The sequence below is a fragment of the Miniopterus schreibersii genome (genome assembly GCF_964146895.1).
Source record: "Miniopterus schreibersii genome assembly, chromosome: 5".
NCBI classification, from domain to species: domain Eukaryota; kingdom Metazoa; phylum Chordata; class Mammalia; order Chiroptera; family Miniopteridae; genus Miniopterus; species Miniopterus schreibersii.
The window spans coordinates 50518709-50537106 of record NC_138106.1 but is presented as its reverse complement, the minus strand read 5'-3'; the positions used below and the strand labels follow the sequence as shown (position 1 = coordinate 50537106).

At 40.3% G+C, this 18398-nt stretch overlaps 1 protein-coding gene across 2 annotated transcripts in view; it reads right to left on the bottom strand.

Annotated features, from left to right (window-relative positions):
* IGSF11 (immunoglobulin superfamily member 11) overlaps positions 1-7096 on the bottom strand; it is a 102641-nt gene extending 95545 nt beyond the window's left edge. For both annotated transcript variants that reach the window (XM_081138945.1, XM_081138946.1), the window contains exon 1: positions 6739-7096. In XM_081138945.1, the coding sequence (XP_080995071.1) occupies positions 6739-6790 (52 nt within the window). In that variant the 5' untranslated portion in view covers positions 6791-7096. The remainder of the gene's footprint in view (positions 1-6738) is intronic.
* Positions 7097-18398: the final 11302 nt, after the last annotated feature.

The following is an 18398-nucleotide window of genomic DNA, read 5'->3' as shown; positions in this document are numbered from 1 at the left end:
TTGTAAGATCTGCACCAATGAACCAATATTTTCTAAGTTATCAATGTATAATGTTACCAAAAATCAGACATGAGTAAAATATCCATTCAAGGTATAAGATAAACCAATGGATTTTAATATAACAGATTCCACATTGCAACCAATCTTTAATAAACTACTATCTACTGAGTTTTGGTGGAATATCAAAGAAGAATATTGAAAATTATTTGAAAATGCTATCAAAATATTCCTTCTTCTTCCAACTACATATCTGTGTAAGGCCATGTATTCTTTATATATTTCAACAAAACCAAGAAAACACATCATAACTATTGAATGCAGAAGCAAATAGGGGAATCCAGCTATCTTCTAATGTGTCAGACATTAAAGAGATTTCCAAAAATGTAAAACAGTGTCACTCTTCTAGCTAATATTGTTTGGTCTGGGGGGGAAATCTTGTCACAAAAGTACATTATTTATGTCAATATATAATGGATTTATTATTGTTGTTTTTAAATTAATAAATATTTAAATTTTTTCTCACTTTTAATGTCTAATATGGTAAATATCAAAAGACCTACTCCACACAAACAAAAGCTTTTTGTCATCCTCAATAATCTCTAAAGCCCCAATAACCTTTGAGGCCAAAAGCTGGAGAATCTTTGCAGTAGACTTTTAACACATTTCTCACATGTTCTGCCTACTGCCTTCGGTCTTGGCGAACAAGTGCCAGCACAGCAATTTGTATTTACACATGGGCAATATGCATATGTGAACTGTATTACAAGCTTTCTTAACCAATGCCTAAATGGTAGCCTAAAATGACAGCCTGATTTGAACACATTCTGCAACAAGTGATGTTTACTCCAACCTCTCTTTTGGCAACTTATTTTGTGTTCTGCCAAGTGATCTTGACCCATGGAGGCTGCTTGAAGTTGTAAAACGGGTAGTGATGGGCCTGGTCCAAAGAAACAAAGATTAAGTATTAAGATCGATGTTTGAGGTAGATGGTATGGCTATGATTAGCTGAAGACCTCTGACATTTTGAGAGAGATAAACATCACTGCAGAATGAGAATGGTCAATAAGGAAATGAATCATAGCTGGAAGAAACTATGGCTGGAAATATGCAGAATTCAAGAAAATGGAAGGGGATGGGAGGAGAGGACAACTGGCAACCTCTACTGGGAGTAGGTTATAATGCCCCCACATGGGGCTGATTTAGTTATGCTCCTAAAAAGGATCTCCAGTACTTTATACACGTGACGTGGGGAAGGGGAAGCTGAGCCTAGACTACACAGGTTATTTTAATTATATCTGTTCTTGGGCTATTAGTTCTAACATACATGCCCTCAGGACTAAGAATACCAGACATGGAAATGGAAACTTGAAGGTTCTAAGTGAATTCCCAAAAGTCCGAGATCATTCTTTATTAAATGGAGCAAAATGTTATAGGGGGAATAACTGGTGATGGAAGGAGACTTGACTTGGGTGGTAAACACAATATACAGATGATGTATTATAGAACTGTACACCTGAAACCTGTACAATTTTATTAACCAATGTCTCCCCAATAAATGTTTAAAAAATAATAAATGGAGAAAAACCTTTGGGAAGTTCTTAGGAAAAATATTTCAAAAATGAACAACTTTAAAGTTTTATGATTAAAGATAAGCTAAGAATCAATTCTGCAAGTCCTGTAAGTATTGTATTTTTAAATAAACTGCCAAAGTCATAGAATTTGAAAAGACCGTGAAAATATAACTCTGTTATCTCTGTTCTATAAAATATACACTAAAGTTTAAAGAAGTTGAAACTGGCACAGTAACACCAAATCCCTGAAAAATTCTCATTTTCCTTAAAAGGGAAAAAAAACCTTCTCAGGTATTCCAAGCACACAGGATTATCACTTATATTAGCAAACACTCACTTATTCATCCACAATTATCTACTAAGTACTTACTATGTGCCAGGCATGATAGTGTCCTTCAGGGGAAATATAAATATATGTACATATATGCACACACACATACACACAGAATTGTATCTATCATAAAGTTAACTTCATAAAACAAGAAGAAAATACTAACATAGAACTATGTCCACATTCTCACCTACCTCCACCAATGCCCACCTTCTAAGGTCACTTCTGGGTCTGCCTGCCTGGCTCTGGGGATTTTTATATCAATCCTCGAAATAGACAGGGTTAAGTCATTAGAAGGAAGCAGGAATGGCTAAATTTATTTACCATAAAAGAACCTGATACTATTAGCAGAAGACCGTAACATCCTCCAAAATTGAAGGAGAGGGAGAGAAGAGGGCAGAAAAGAATCAGCATTACTGAGAAGACAGGAAGGAGTGAGAGAAAAAGATCTTACATGAGCAACAGCTCTGAACAGGGAGACTTCGGGCAAAGGTGGGTAAAGGGGTTCTCTAAATTAGGACATTAACACTTCTACTGGTGTGATCTTCAACAGGCTTCAAAAAAATTTTAAATTTCTTTTCAGTTTTTAAAAATGTTGGATTAAGGAGTCTTTTAAGATTGGCCTAAAAGTAGCCTCATTGTATTAGAGTTACATTCACAATGCCACGTTGTGTTATTACACAGTTGTGACCTTAGGTGGAAAAACAGCATTGAATTTCCAAAGCTATTATGCTTTAACTATCCACCCCAACCCTAGATCCTGACCCACTTTCATTCATAGCCACCAATGTTCACCTAACTCTCTGAAGATTCTTCCAAAGAACTCTGTGGGTACAGGAATTTCCTCAATTCAGTGCTTCTGGCATCTCAATTTCTTTACCTACATACTTTTCTAAATAGAAGTCTGCATCTAACCCTGTCATTTTGTTTCTTCTCTCAAGATCAAAATGCTAAATGAAGAGAAACCAGGAAGGAGACTTCCTCTATGGATTTTTTTATTGAATAGATTTTGTGTTCACATTGGCAAATTTATATTGTTAGTCCTATTTTATAAACAAAAATTTTATTAAACTGCGATCTTCCTATAATACACGAGGGAGGCAGGACCGCATCATATAGCATCTATTACATAATGTCCGATAATGGTAACGGGGAACTGGTAACAGGTCAACGGCGGAGTCTATCATTTGTGAATTAGGAAATAGATTTTTCTCTCTTTTTCTCATTTCTATAATTTTAAAACCATCACAAATGTAAACTACTACTAGAATCTCTTTCTTAGGTGATAGGAAACCAGGTTCAGAGGAAATCAATTACTCAAACTTGAATAGAAAGGAAAAAATCCTTCCACAGTTTAGTTAGATCCACTTAATTCATAAGTAAACTAACTTTCCACTTTTAAAACCAAATTCGGCTCAAATCAGATGGTGTTCTGGATGCCACCCAAGAACTGACAACCTCTCTGAAACCAGTTACTCTCAAAGTATGATGAAGGGAGGATTCTGGAGCCTCCATATGGTCTGAGAGCTGCCCTCAAAAGGCAAGGGTGAGATGTGTGAGTGCCAAGTAATCCTCATCAAACAATGGAGGGGATCTGAAGTGACTGGACCACCAGAAATCCAGCAATCTTACCTCAATCTGCTAAAATACAGAAACAAACTGGTATCATTAGTGTAGATAAAAAGAGGTTTAGAATCCCTATTCTAAATAAACTAGTTATAGATCAAAATTTAAACAGGAACACCACAGTTTTCCTGACTTTCTCCCAGCTCAGCTAGGACTTCCAGGCCCTTGCTCTGTATAAACTCACTGCAACAAAAGGATCTTATGTACCAGCACAGCACCTTGCCTGACACTAAATCACATGGCATACATATGAAAATTCAAATGAGACTTTTTATTATAAATGCTTCCACTATCAAAGTGTGAAAGCACATTTGAAAATGTGCCACATACTGTTACTTGGGGGTTGGGGGGAGTCTTACCCATTGCATCGTCGCCTTGGGTCTGACAACAGTTCTGAGCATAACAATTTAGAAGTGCCTGGTGATTTACTATTTAAATTGTTTCCTGGAATAGTTCATGTTGAATATATAGTGTGTTAAGCTTAATTTATCTAAAATCTTCATCCATTGGCTGTCACCTTTCATGTAGGTCAAACTTAGAGATTTTTTTACTAAAAAGTGAATCCTTCCAAAACAGTTACATAACTAAAATTAGGGCTAAGAAACTGAAGTTTACAATAAATTTTTCATAATGCTAGTAGTTAGACTCATAATTAATTTTTCTTTCATTTTATATGATCTTTATTTTATGCTTTCCTCATATTCTGGAAAGTTATCCACTATTTCAAGGAATCACAAGTAGTAGTATAAGAAACATTCTAGATATAACTAATCTATTGGTAAGAACTATATAGTAGTAGTCAACTTTTCAGTTCAAATTCCCTTAGAAGTTACTCCACAGAGATTTAAACAGAAATAAAAACAGAAGTGTCTTGATATCCATTTTCTTTCGGAAACATAAGACACCCTCTACCTCTACCTCTGGTGCATTTTGCCACTGTAGTGGTCACTGCTACAAATGGCTATCTAGCTGGCATCCATTTCCCTTTTCCTTCTTCATAACGGAAGTAACTTTGTCCAGATACCCACTCCACCCCCTCATTCCACACTGAAAGTCCTAGAGATGGGCCCTAATCCACTGAAACCAACTTTGCCATTGACTAGTTCCAGAAAGTAATGCAGTCAGGACTTGGTATTATGCTGGAGACTGTCATGCTACCCACTCAATAGCTGTTCGCCCTCTGCCCCTCCCCTGTCTTAACGAAACCGAATGTCAGTGGCCTGTCCATGGCCTGCTGAATAAATCCCAAACTCAGCATTCAAGGCTCTCTACTATGCCTTTTCTACCTTTTTAGCCCTTTCTCCTTTGCACAACCTCCTGTTCTAGCAGCTGGAAGGTCATGGTCTTTCCAGAATATGCCCCTGCACTTTCCATTTCATATCCTTTGTCCAGGTTGTTCCCTTGGCGAGGAGGCCCAACCATTGCCAAGTCAGTTAATTCAAGTCCTGATCTATTCAAAGTCCAGGTCAACAGGAAACTTTTCCACGAAGTGCTCCTTGATATTACCATTAATAAGTGGCACTCATCATATATTCCTTGTATCATAAACCATGTGTGCATGCTTATAGCCTGTTTTAAAACTGCAAACTCCTTAAGGGCTATGGCCAAACTCCTGTGCATCTTTGTCTTCCACCACCATCCCTTCCCACCCCAGTAGCTCAGTAAAAATTCACCATCCCTTTCCACCACAAGTAGCTCAGTAAAAATTTGTCTGAACATCTGAACACATTTTTTCATTTTGGAGGGTGAAATGTGCCGTTAGATTATCACGAAGGCTAAAATGTCCTTGGAAGTCTTTAAAAACATTCTAGGATGGCTTAGGAATAGTTCTGCTGAAGGAAAAGAAACAAAGCAAATGACCTTGTAAGCCTAACTCTGCAAATTACATCAACTCTTCAAAAGCACTGCCTAAGAATTCAAAAACCAACTATACACAAATGCTATTTACAAAAAAGAGAGTGGCATTTATTGTAATATTCAAAGGTTAACAGATTTTTTTACCAAAAGTTTCAGCTGTTCTTATAGTAATATGTAAAGACCATTTGCTCAATCTTATTTCACACTTTAAGGAAGTAAGACAGAGAAAAATGTTGGCTCTCAGACAAAATTTATTTGGAAGCACATACTAATGTCACTTATTATCTACACATCATCACTAAAAATATGCCTATTGAACTCCATGAAAGTTATCTGTAATTTTAATTATTTCTTTCACTGGCTTTAAAGGAAAAGGTATACTAAATGAATTTGTACAACTGAAGTCAGCTAATAAATATAAGGTTGCTTCAAGATCTATGGGTACATTATCAGTTCAAGTAAGACCATAAAACAATGGAAACATACTGGCATCTCCAGAAAAGGACAACAAGGTTAACCACAATCTGCCATCAATCACTGAACCTGCTCTGAAAATAAAACCCTTCAGGATAAATCTCAGTAAATCTCAACAATCAGTTAAATGGGACAGAAAACTTGATTCCACAGGACAGCGCACTCACAAAAGAAAAGGGTGCCGATAAACATCGTTGTTTAAATAAGGGCTATTCATAGAAAATAAAATGTAAGAAACATTAAATGGAGAATATAAAATTCAATTTCAGTAGATTTTTAGAAACCGTTAAGAAAACTGAAGACACGTTTACTCCTCTTGTTCTAATATTCTCGGTATTTTTGGAAACCAATTTAAATCCTTTGGGAAAGAAGCTAGAGCATTAAAAAATAAATTCTTGTTTTCAAATATAGTGCAGCACACTGTACAGTTATCTTTCAAATGAAGATCACAATTGCAGTTAAACCTGCATGTGCTCGTTAGAGGTTTTGGCAAAGGCACGATCTCAAGTTTTCTGAGTTATTTCGAAGCCATGCCCGGTGTCCCGGGGCCGCCAGGTAGCGGACGGGAGCTGGTTCTAAGCCGTTTCTCCCGGGGCGCGGGGAGCACGGGGGTTCCCGATCCAAGGGGGACACGGCGGGGCGGGGCGGGGCGGGGCGGGCCCGGGGCCGCGGGGACCGGGCAGCAGGTGCAGGCGCCTCTCGGGTCAGGGACACCGCGCGGCGCCGGGCGCGGGGCGCGGGGCGCGGGGAGGGGCGCGCGAGCCGGTGCCAACCGCCGAGAGCACGGGTGGCCCTGGGAAAGTTGGGCTCCCGAGACCTGGCTCAGGCGACCCCCAGCCGCTTAGGGCCCACCGGGAGGGGAGGGCTCGGGCTACTCACCGTGCAGAGAGAGGAGCAGCAGAGGCGCCAGAGGGGAGCCCGGGGAAGTCATGCCGGGCCGCAGGGGGCGCCCGCCGCCCGCCCCACTCGGGCCGGGCTCTGGGCGCTCCCGGGGAAGCGCGGTCCCCCGACTCGCCGCCCGGCCGCAGTCCCCGCCGCGGGGCTGAGACCGCCGTGCGCTCCGACTAGGTGACCGCAGCTCCCGCGCCGCCCGGCTCCGCGGAGGCTGAGCGGCGACCAGGGGCGCCCGGTGCTCACCGCCTCGCCCAGCAGCGCCACGGCCACCTTGCGCTGCCCCGGGACCCGCCGGCCCCCCGCGCCGCACGGGGAGCCACTCCCCCCAACTCTCGCCCAGCTACTCCCGCAGCTCCCGGCTCGGCTCCGCTCCGCGCCGCCCACTGGCCCCGTCGGTCTCCCGGGCAACCGCGGCTCCAGCGCGACGCCTGGCGGCCCACCCGCAGCGCGAGCGCGGGGCCCCTGGCGCGCGCCGCCGCCCCGCCTGCGCGCTCAGCCGCCCGCTCCCCGCACCCGGCCGCGAGCGCGGGCGACCCGCGGGCCCCCCTGCCCCTCGCCTGCCCCGGACCGCTCGCGGGGCAGGTGGTCGGTCCTGCCCCCCGAGAGCGCTGGGAGGGCCTTTCCACCTCCTCCCGAACCCGCGACGCTCTGTTGCAGTTCCAAGATGATTTCTATTTGGCCTTTTCGCTTTCCACCAATCTCTTCTGCAACCTAACTAATCTGAAAGAACCTGCCTGGCCAATTAAGAATCAGTTCGGTCTGTTCTGTAGCTTTTTGGTTTTGGTGTTTTTCTGACTGCCCTTTCTTCCTTGCAGAGCGTAGGGGCCATACCATGCCCACGCTTATTCTGCCAGAGACTACCTGCCATCTTCTCTTGACCCTTTAGTAAAATTTATGTCAACTTCTAAGAGTTAGAATTTCACTTTTAAATATTACAGCTTGCTTAAACTAATTTCAAGTATTAACTAGTGAGGAGGTGATTTTATTAGGGCAGTTGTTACTTTGGCTAGGTTTTTCTGTTTCTTGTTTGTTTTAATTGGGTGGGAATAGAGATCTTGTTGGCACCTGAAATTATGTTACTTAAATATCTACCTACATCTTCCTTTATAAAACCTAATTTTCATTCCTTTTCCACTGAGGTCACTGGTCGGTATCTTAAAGTCCCCATTCATTTTCTACTTCAGCCCCTACCCCTAGCCTTCTAAATTTGAGGACATATGTGTCCAGGGAATATCACACCATTCTGGTCACTTTCTGCAGTGGCATCGATTGGGTTTCTTGGGGCCATTCAGAGATTCTGAGGCCCCGTCTAGCGGATACATTCCTCCCAGAGCAACTCAGGACCAAATACAGTGCACAGGAGAAAGGCAGATATGTAAAACATCTACACATTTGCACAAAGATTAGAAGGTATGTGTAGAAATGAAAGCAATAGTGCTTCTATAATTTCAAGTTTAAAAAAGGGAACACATTCAGAAATGCTGGTCACCTTTAACAAGAATACTTTGAAAAGGTCCAGTTCGATTATGAATCAAAGATGCCTCAACTTTGCTCTCTACCTCCAATTTCCTAGAATCCCTTACCAGGTGTCTAATGGCAAGAAAGAATGATACAACAGTACAGAGGCTTTGACATTACTAACAGAAGTTTAAATTTTCAATTATGATTTCATCACTGGACTTATTCTCATTGATTTAAACTCCAGGGCAAGGACTAGATTTTTTTTTTTCTTCAATCCAGTCCCTCCCCTTGTCCTGTACACATTCCTGCATTCTCACCCAGTCACAAGCGGAGCATGAGAGAAAAGCAAGGAAGTCGGTAATTGGCAGGTGCTACTCAGAGCAGGACTTTGCTTCACTACAATCCCAGATTTAAATATAGAATATTTACTATGTAATTAAATAAATTACCTAATAATCTAGGTTGAAAAGCCCTGATAAAGCAAATTACCTGATATACTTCTTAGCACATCAATTCAGCAAATATATGTCTACTGAGTAGCTACATGATGTAAGGGACTGGTTGAAGGTTAAACATAAAGTGAAATATATAATCCTGGCCCTTAAATAACTTTTAAATGTACATGGGATGTATCCGCACTGTCATGAATCAGCAGAGAAAGAGAGCTCTTCTGCCTCTCTGTCACCATAGCATACTCCTGCCCTGGCCGACAGGAGCTGGGGAGTTATTAAAATGACAGAGTGCTCACAGTTCGGTGGAGCAGCCCTTTTAATAGAAAAAGAAGTGTGGCTTCCGAAGGGGGAGTGGGGACGATCCAATTTCAGGAGACAATCTGGCTGCCCAGAAGCACGAGGCAGATGGTAGATGGTGGCCTCGAAGGAAGCAGATCTGGAGGACTGGAAACTCCAAGTGCTGTACACTCCAAAGGACACCCTCCCGGGAAACAAAGCAAAGCGAGCCTTTTAATTCAGAGATAATACCACTGGCATGCATTTTGAGTAATTTTATTAGTAATGATGAGTTTCATGAATTATTTCATCCTAATCTCCCTTATGACCACAGTAGGATTTCTTTAAAAGTATCCAGAGCGCTAAAGCAACAGACATCTTATATTTGTATAACACTTTATACATTTCAAAGTACTTTCACATATATGATCTGATTTGATCTTCACAGCAACCCCAGAGGGGCGGTAAAACAAGTATTATCACCACCACCCCTCTTCACATAGTAAGATAGTGAGTCTCAAAAAGATCAAAGAACACCTCCAGGGCTGCAAATACCAGTGGGCAGAACTGGAACCAAGATCTTCTCACATTCACCCTATAGTTTTTCTAGCACATTATGTCTTTTTTCTTTTAATTCCCACCCGAGTATATGTTGTGTGTGTGTGTGTGTGTGTGTGTGTGTGTGTGTGAGAGAGAGAGAGAGAGAGAGAGAGAGAGAGAGAGAGAGAGAGAACATTGATTGTCTCCCATACACACTCCAACCAGGGATCGAACCCACAACCTAGGTATGTGCCCTCACCAGGAATCAAACCAGCAACCTTAGTGTAAGGGACGACTCTCCAACCAACTGAGCCACCCAGCCAGGGCACGTTTTTTTCTTTTTATAGAAATTTATATAAACCATCGTGTCTTAAAGCCATCTATGGGAAACACTGCTCTTGCCTCCCCAACATTTATCCCACTTCCACCCTACCCCCATTCCCATAAGTAGCTGTAAAATTTGGATAACATTGCCCCTCCCCAAACACACACACAAACCTCTAAGGGAGCTGTAGTTTGGTCTATCTGACCAAGGAAGAAATGGAAGGGGAATGACTAGGACAAGGAACCCTGGGGTAAAAGTCTCTGCTATAGTATAATAATCTTGGCTCAAAAATATTGAAGACATGAGACTACAGTCAAGTTCTAAATATCTCAGCATGGATTATCTAAATTCAAGTTGTGATCCTAGACCAGCTTCTCTCCTCCACCCATCAAAGTGCTGGATCATCTCTTTCCACAGTCGTCTCTTTCCTGCATTCAAAAATGGAAAATTAATTTCATTATTAAAGAGAAAAATAAGTAAGAAAGAAAAATGATGGAGGAAATTATTAGGCTTTCTAAAGCTAAATATATTTATTTTTATGATATTATATTACTGATTAGCTGTTTTAAGTTAATGCCATCTATCCATCTCTATACTGTATATAATTAAAGGTTTATTGCATTCAAGTTTTTGAGGACATTTGTCTATGGAATGTTTTATAAGAACCTCTTTCTTAAAGTTAGAAAATACCTTTTGATCCTTGTTTGAGCGAGTAACTTGTTCTATAACTATTTCAACCTGGTTGCTTAGAACCATATATAGTCTAGAGCAGAGCTTGGTCCTTTTAGAAGTACAATATGAGAGGAATTTTTCCCCATTCCACTTTGTGAAGAGGCAATAAAAGCTCTAAAATAACAAAGGAGTGAAGATAATAGTGGAATCGCCAGAGTAATTGAGCCAATAAGTGTTTATTGTGTGTTAAGAATAAATAGATCATTTAATATTTAAAACATAGCTCTCACATTGTGGAACTATTTACAGCCTAAACATATTGACCGCTTAGTTTTGTGTCTGTTTCTGCTCCTCTGGCAACTCCTGCTAGGTAGGATTTACACAAAAGCAAACATCTCCAGGCCCCTCACCATAGCCGAGTCCCTCTCACCTCTGTGATTATTGCTGAAGCAAAGTTTCACACCACCTACACCCATTTTCTGAAAAGTTCATGTTTTTCCTTTAAATCTTTTCATTATGAACACATTTATTTCTAAGCAAAGTTGTTCTCTGAGCAGATCTCACTGTGACAAAGTGCTACTGAATTTATTCTAATGGCAAGTTTTAAATGGCACCACTGTTGTTTTTTTAATTTTTTATTTATTGATTCTTAGAGAAAGGGAGAGAGAAACATTGATTTTGTTGTTTCACTTATTTGTGTCATCATGAATGGCAATTTTTGTGTAAAGTTTTAGCTAAACAGACTACAATACTATGTCATATTTCCAACTTAGTATTTCCAACACATTTTCAACTCTCAAACAATTTATAATTTTAAGAAGATAAGGACAGTGTACGTAACAATGGTTGATTCTTGTAGCGCCCTGACGGAGACCGAACCCCCAGCCTTGGTGTGAGAACAGTGTTCTAACCGACTGAGCTACGTGGCCAGGGCCCACTGTGTTTTCTAGGATTGAAAAGGCAATAGCAGAAGAAGCATTTCATGTCGCCTGAAAATGTTTTTGTGTTCTCTTTCTTGTAAGGAAGATAATTTTCAAAAATTCCTCAGTCTCGTTACCAGTATTCTCTAATCTAAACTACTCTGCTTGAAGCTCTGTCATTTATTTTATCTATCGGGGTACTCCGTGTTTTCAAATTCTGACGGGCTTTCCATGGAAGTTTAATTTAAAGTGCTGTTCAGACTTTCATTTCTGGCAACAAAGCAGATTAGAGACCTTGATTTACAAAAAATGTGAAATATTTTTTTAAATCTTAAAGAAATTGATGACCTCTCCATAAACATGGAAAAGTCAAGCCAAAAGCTGGGTGAAGGAAGGCATCCTTCAACAGTCCATTCTCAACACAGCATCCACGGTGATCCTATTAGGTCAGATAATCAGATCACTCCTCCCCTCCAAACCTGCCCAATGGCTTCCCGTGTCACTCAGTGAAAGTCTTACTATAAACTGCATGTCTTACGTTAAATTTCTATTGCTGCTGTAGTGAATTACTTAGTAGCATAATACACACAATTTATTATCTTATATTTCTGAGGTCAGAAGTCCAAAATGGGTCTCATTGGGCTGAAATCAAGATGGTTCCTTTGTGGAGAATCCTTTCCCTTACCTTCTGCAGCTTCTAGAGCTCACTGCCTTTCCGTGGTTCATGGCCCCTGTCCCCCCCATTTTAAAAGCCATCAACATTGGACCAAGCCCTTCTCACACTGCCATCTCTCTCACTCTCTCTCCTGCCTCTTCTTCCACATTAAAAATCCTTGTGATCACAGAGGGCCCTCTTGGCTGATCCAGGATAATCTCATCTCCAGGTCAGTTGAAGGTGACCTTAATTCTATCTGCAACCTGAATTTCGCTTTGCCATGTAAGGTACCCTATTCACGTGTTCCAGGGATTAGGAAGTGGGCATCTTTGGGGTTCGGGGGTATTATTCTGTTTACCACAAGGCCAAACTTGATCTAGTCTCCTTTATCTCTCTAACCGCTTCTTCTGTTTTCCCCTCACGGACTCTGCTCTCACTGAACCTACTATGTGCCAGGCACCATGCTATGTGCTTTAACGTCCATACTCTCATTTAAATCCTGAAAAGAACACTGTAAGATAGATAGTTTTACCTCATTTTTCCAATGAAGAAATTTGAGATTCAGAGAAACTTTAAACGGCTTGGTCAACAAAGCCCTTAAGTAGTAAAACCCAACTTTTCTGACTCTGAGACCAGTATTCTTTCCACTGATACAATGCCTCTGTTTGAATTAACCTGACCAACAATTTGGAAAGGGTGACATTTCTACTACTTTTTAATACTAAATAAATGTTTGTTCAGATTTTAGCCTGTCTTCTGAATTTGTTGATGAGTATTCTTCCTTAGAAGACAAAGACTTACACAATTAAATGACTACCACCTCCCCTCTTAAAAATTAATCTGAAGTTTTATATTTAGTGAGCTTGAAAAACTAAATAATACCTGGAGTTTATGTGCTATTAATAATGAAATCAGTAATCACCCATAAAAATTGGAACTCAAAAACAGTGAGCCATGCTTTGTTTCTATGGTAACACATTGAGAAAAAATTAGATGGCCAAAAGATATTTTAAGTCCAATAAATTGTTTCACAGCTTTAATACTTCAGAAAAATCCATATATGTCTAATTCTTATTATTACCAAAATTCATAAATTAATACCATGTATTTCTAAAGGAAGAGCAACAACACAGTGTTAGAACCTTCTTATGCAGTATTTCAAATCTTCTCAGCCCTGCCTCTTATTCCAGCTTCGGCCGCAAGCTTAGCTTCTCACAGGTATAACCCGACAGTAACTTGTTTCACTGTGGCCTACACCAAGCACCTCTCTGCTCAGGACCTTCTCTGACATTGCTGCCTGGGACACCAGCAGGAATCTGATGGCACTGGCGTGCCCACCCTGGAGGCACAGGGATGCCAACACTTATGGGACCACGCTTGACTAGTGTGGGATGGGAGCCAATGAGTAATCCCGCTCCCTTGAATTCTGCAAGTGGAGAGTTCTTAGTTCATCAAGCTCCTCAGAAGGTCCTGGCATGATCAACAGTAATCAACAGATAACAACAAAAAATACATCCTCAACTGGCTTTTCTCTTGCCCTTTTTCACTCTCCCATCAATTAACCCTGCTCCCTAAAATTACTTCTTAAATTAACTCTGCCAAGCCTTTCACTCAGGATAAACTTTCAGGGGAGCCCAGAGTAAGAGACCTTCCTTTAAGTAGATTCTGTGTATCTGTGTACATGGTTCCTGGTGAGATTCTACTATAGATTTTTTAAATAGCCAGCCCTTTTCAAATTATACATCAAAACTATACTTCTTGTCCTAGAGATTTTGGCAGGTCTCTATAATGTATCTTCCTTGATAACTAAAATCAAATAAGGCAAATAAAAAATAAGGTTTTTGCATTTGAATTTCTAAATTATAAAAGGTTTGACCAATTTCAACTCTGCTATATTCTTTTAATAAACTTTGGAAAGTCGCTTAACCTTTCTATGCCTGGACCATCACCTTTATAAAAATAGAATATAATTCTTACCTCACAAGTTGCTTTAAGGATTCAATGAGAGAAAATATGTGAAAATGCCCATTATAATGCTTGGCAAGTAATGTTACCTACTGTCACTATTACCATTATTAGGTTATTACTGATTTATTATTTATAGATTATTGACTTTATTATTGATTTTATTTGAAATTCTGCCACCATGGAGATAAAATATCCATTTTGTGGGCTCAATATTCATGAAAAACTTTTTATTGCATTGTATTTTGTGGCCACAAGAAAATATTTGAATTTCTTTAGTGCTCAGAACCAAGGTAACTCCACAGAATAAACTAAGACGATCTCTGTGTGGATCTTTGAAGCGAGGAACTTCAAGACATTACTGCTTTAACAAAATACCTTCATCTCACAACCAACCCTACCCTGTCTTCCACCGTTACTAAATGTTCATTCATAGGTCTCAGGCAGTCATTCATCAATTCAACAAGTATAGAAAAATCCCACTATGCTGTGTTGTGGCGACTAAACAATTAGATCATGTAAAATAAATGTTTGCATTATTATGAGGTTAATAAAATGACTGGATTAAAAGTGGCTAGTTGCCCAGGAATTCCAGAGGTTCCCTTGAATCCCTATCTATTCCTGTCCTTGCTGTGATTTAGCGCCACCTGGTGGCACCTCGAACTAAAGCTTAGCTCCTGTTGGCAATGGTTCTGGGCCCTGATTTGATAGCTCAGGGCGGCATCAGTGAGAGAAGAACAGTGAGTTGGCATGTGTTTCATCAGTTTACTGCAAGAAGACTTGGCCTTGACATACGGGTACACGCCCTCTGCTTCCTCAGCTAGAACTGCCTGCCACTTGACCTTCCAACCCCACCACGCCCTCCCTTAGAAAGTATGTACTTTATACTCCACCCCTTCCCCACCCTCGGCCCCCCATATGAAAGACGGCTGAATGTAGAACAGAAATTCATTACCAAATTCAATATGCTAATTCTCATTATTTATGGGACATATTATAATAGGGTGTAACAGTATTTGTTGAGAGTACACCATATCCCAGGCTCTGCCCAAGGCATTGGTGATACATTAAGTAGCAAAAATGAAAAGGTCTCTGCTCTTATTAAACCTTCAGCTGAGTGGGAAAATGCAGAAATTTATCACATGATCTACAAAGCAAATGGGACAGTTGTATGAAGAAGAGAGATTGGTTGCTGAGCAGGTGCGTGATGGAACTTAACATAAGCAAAGAGATCTAGGAAGAGTTTCCTGAAGAAATGATTCCTCTACAAGGACTGAAGGTTGACTAGGCAGAGGAGACGTAGTAAATTCTGACACAGGGAACAGAATGTGTAATGGAGACATTTTGAAGTAATTAAAATTATGCATTTTTAATTCTCCTTTGTAAATCACGTTTTCCTGAAGTTTCCCCACTTTTCCCCTTTTAGATCAAGCCATGAGTTTTGTTGTGCACAGAAGATGACAGAACAGGTACCTAAGGAAAAAAGCCACTCTTCTGCTTCGAGAATGATGGTTACTTCTCTGAGTCCATGGTGAGGCTACTTTCTTGTAGCCAGGCTTCATGAGAGAGAAAAGTTCTACCTACTTTTGTTGCTGTTGTCATTGTTGTTTGCAGTTTTGTTTGTTTTTTATTCCAACAACTCCTTTCTAAGGATAAAGAGACAAGCCAGGTGGATTCAAACAAAAGGGTTCTATTGTTAAGTCATCCTCAGAACAAGTGGAGGATATTAACCTAAATGAGGTTCCAGCCTCATTTGGAGCAAGAAGGATAGAGAGACTTTCAAAGGGGAAGCGAGGAGAGAAAGAGAGAGAGAAGGCCAGGAAGTCCAATCGGAGTGTCCTCGCTTCCCTTGCAGCACGTAGCAGTTCAAGGAGGCGCTGCTACAATTTAGAAAATGGGTGGAAGGGACTGGCTGGGGGAATAGTCTTGACGGGCAGGCCAGAGATGGTCTCCCAGAGATGCCCACACTCCATAAAGACGGGGAAGAAAGGAGGTCAGAGTTATCATGTTCTTGGTTGAGAGAGTGAGGCACTCTGAGACGCCAAAAAAAAAAACAACGGTGCCAATTTAGGGTTCCTAAGGTTGGAAGTCCACAAGTAAAGGACTACAAGGCCAGAAAGATGTTCTACATTTTCTTCTACAAGCTTTCTTGTTTTACCTTTCGCATTTATATCTGAAACCGTGTGGATTTGTTTTCTGTGTATGGTGATCGGTAGAGTTAGGCAGTTAACCCAGCCCGTTTATTGAAAAGGCTAGCCTTTCCTTACGGAACTGCAGGGTAGCCTTTATCATAAATGAGATGATTGTGTACACTGGCCTCCATGTCTCATATCCAATGTCAGAGGAAAAGTTTGGAATATTTCATCATTTAATTTGATGTCTCCTAGGGGTTTTTAAAAAATAAATATAGCCCGGCTGGGCGTGGCTCAGTGGTTAAAGCATCGACCTAGGATCCAGGTGATCAAGGTTCGATTCCCAGTCAGGGCACATGCCCGGGTTGCGGGCTGCAGCGGATCAATGACTCTCTCATCATTGATATTTCTATCTCTCTCTCTCCCTCTCCTTTCCTCTCTCTGAAATCAATAAAGATATATTTTTAAAAAATAAAAATAAAAATAAAAAAAATAAAAAATAAATATATTTATCAAATTAAGAAAATTGTATTTTATTCCAAATTTGCCATGGCTTTTTAAAATACTAATGTTTCTTAAATTTTCTCAAATGCTTTTTCGGTATTTGTTGCAATAATCATGCCTTTCTCTTTTTTCTTTCCTTAAAATGTGTGAAATACCTAAACTAGGTTATGAATACTAAGCTACCATTGCATCTATGAAATAAATCCCACTGGTCATGATGTAGCATTCTTTTTACAAATAACTGATTTTAGGTTTGTAATGGTCCTGTAATTTCCTTGTCACGTTTTGGTATCAAGGTTATGCTGGCCACATAAAAAGAAAAGAGGTGTTCCTTTTTCTATTTTACAAAAGAATTTGTGAAAGATTTGTTTGTTTTCTTTCATAGACTTTTGTAAGAATTCACTTGTTTATCCATCAAACCTGGGGAGTTCATTATGAAAAGTTTGGGGGTTTTTTATGGACAACCTTTTTAATAAACTTAATACTATTCAGGTGTTCTATTTCTTCTTTTGTCAGCTTTGATTAGTTGTATTTTTCAAAAATCTATTCATTTCATCCTAATTTATTGGTGTAAAATTGTTCATAATAACCATAAAAATTCTAGAAGAAAATTTGACCAGTCTGAGTAATATTTTTTTGGTTATGCTCCCTTGAGCAAGGGAAACAAATGCAAAAATAAACAAATGGGACTACATCAGACTAAAAAGCTTCTGCATAGCAAAGTAAACTTTCAACAAAATGAAAAGGAATCAAAGAATATATTTGCAAATGATATAGCCAATAAAGAGTTGATATCCAAAATATATAAGAAACTCATACAACTCAATAACAAAAAAATAAACAATGTGATCAAAAAATGGGTAAAGATGCTTAACATCACGAGTCCTCAGGGAAATGCAAATCAAAACCACAATGAGATACCACCTCGCACCAGTCAGATGACTATTATAAAAAAGTCAACAAATAATACATGTTAGCGAGGATGTAGAGGAAAAGGAACTCAGTGTTAAGAAGACTCAAGTCTACCTCTGGTTCATCTCTTTTCCTCAGGCTCTCTCGAACTTTTATTGACAGCTGGGTGAGTTTCTATCTCTTCCGCTTTGACAAACTGTGGAAAAATCCAGCTCTATCCTTCCAAAGCTCTCAGTCCAGTTCCTCAGTCTCCTGCCCCTACATTTTAAAGTCTAGCAAATGTCTTGAAGGGGAGGCCAGCCATGTGTTTGAGGCACATCCCGGTCATTGGCAAGTCTTTGTTTCTTACAGTGAAACTGAGAAGGATTTTACTTGCCTTTCAGAAGCCTTCAGCTTGGCTCCTTAGCCACTTGTGCAACAGCAAACCTGGCTAAGGTCCTGTGGAGAAAACCAGACAGACAGATTTCCTTCCATCCCTCCAACCCTGTGTGATCACTAGAAAGGTTATACATTTCCATTTCTTCCAGCAGAGTCCTCCCTTGTACACCACATCAAACCCCAGCCTGTGCCCAGAATTGCCAAGTGACCTTAGGGAGATAAGTGGCTGTTGTTCATCCACCTACCTGAGAACGGTTCTCTCTGGAATTTTAGTATTGTAAACTTGCTTTGACAGCTCTCTCGTGCCTTTAGAAATACTGTATTTGACATTTGTCTGGATTTTGTTACAGGAACAATGGCCTGCCACCAACTACACTGCATCCTACCTCTTAGGACAGGTCCCACCATTTAGTTTTTACAATAGCCTTAGGTGACTCTGATAAGCAGTCAATC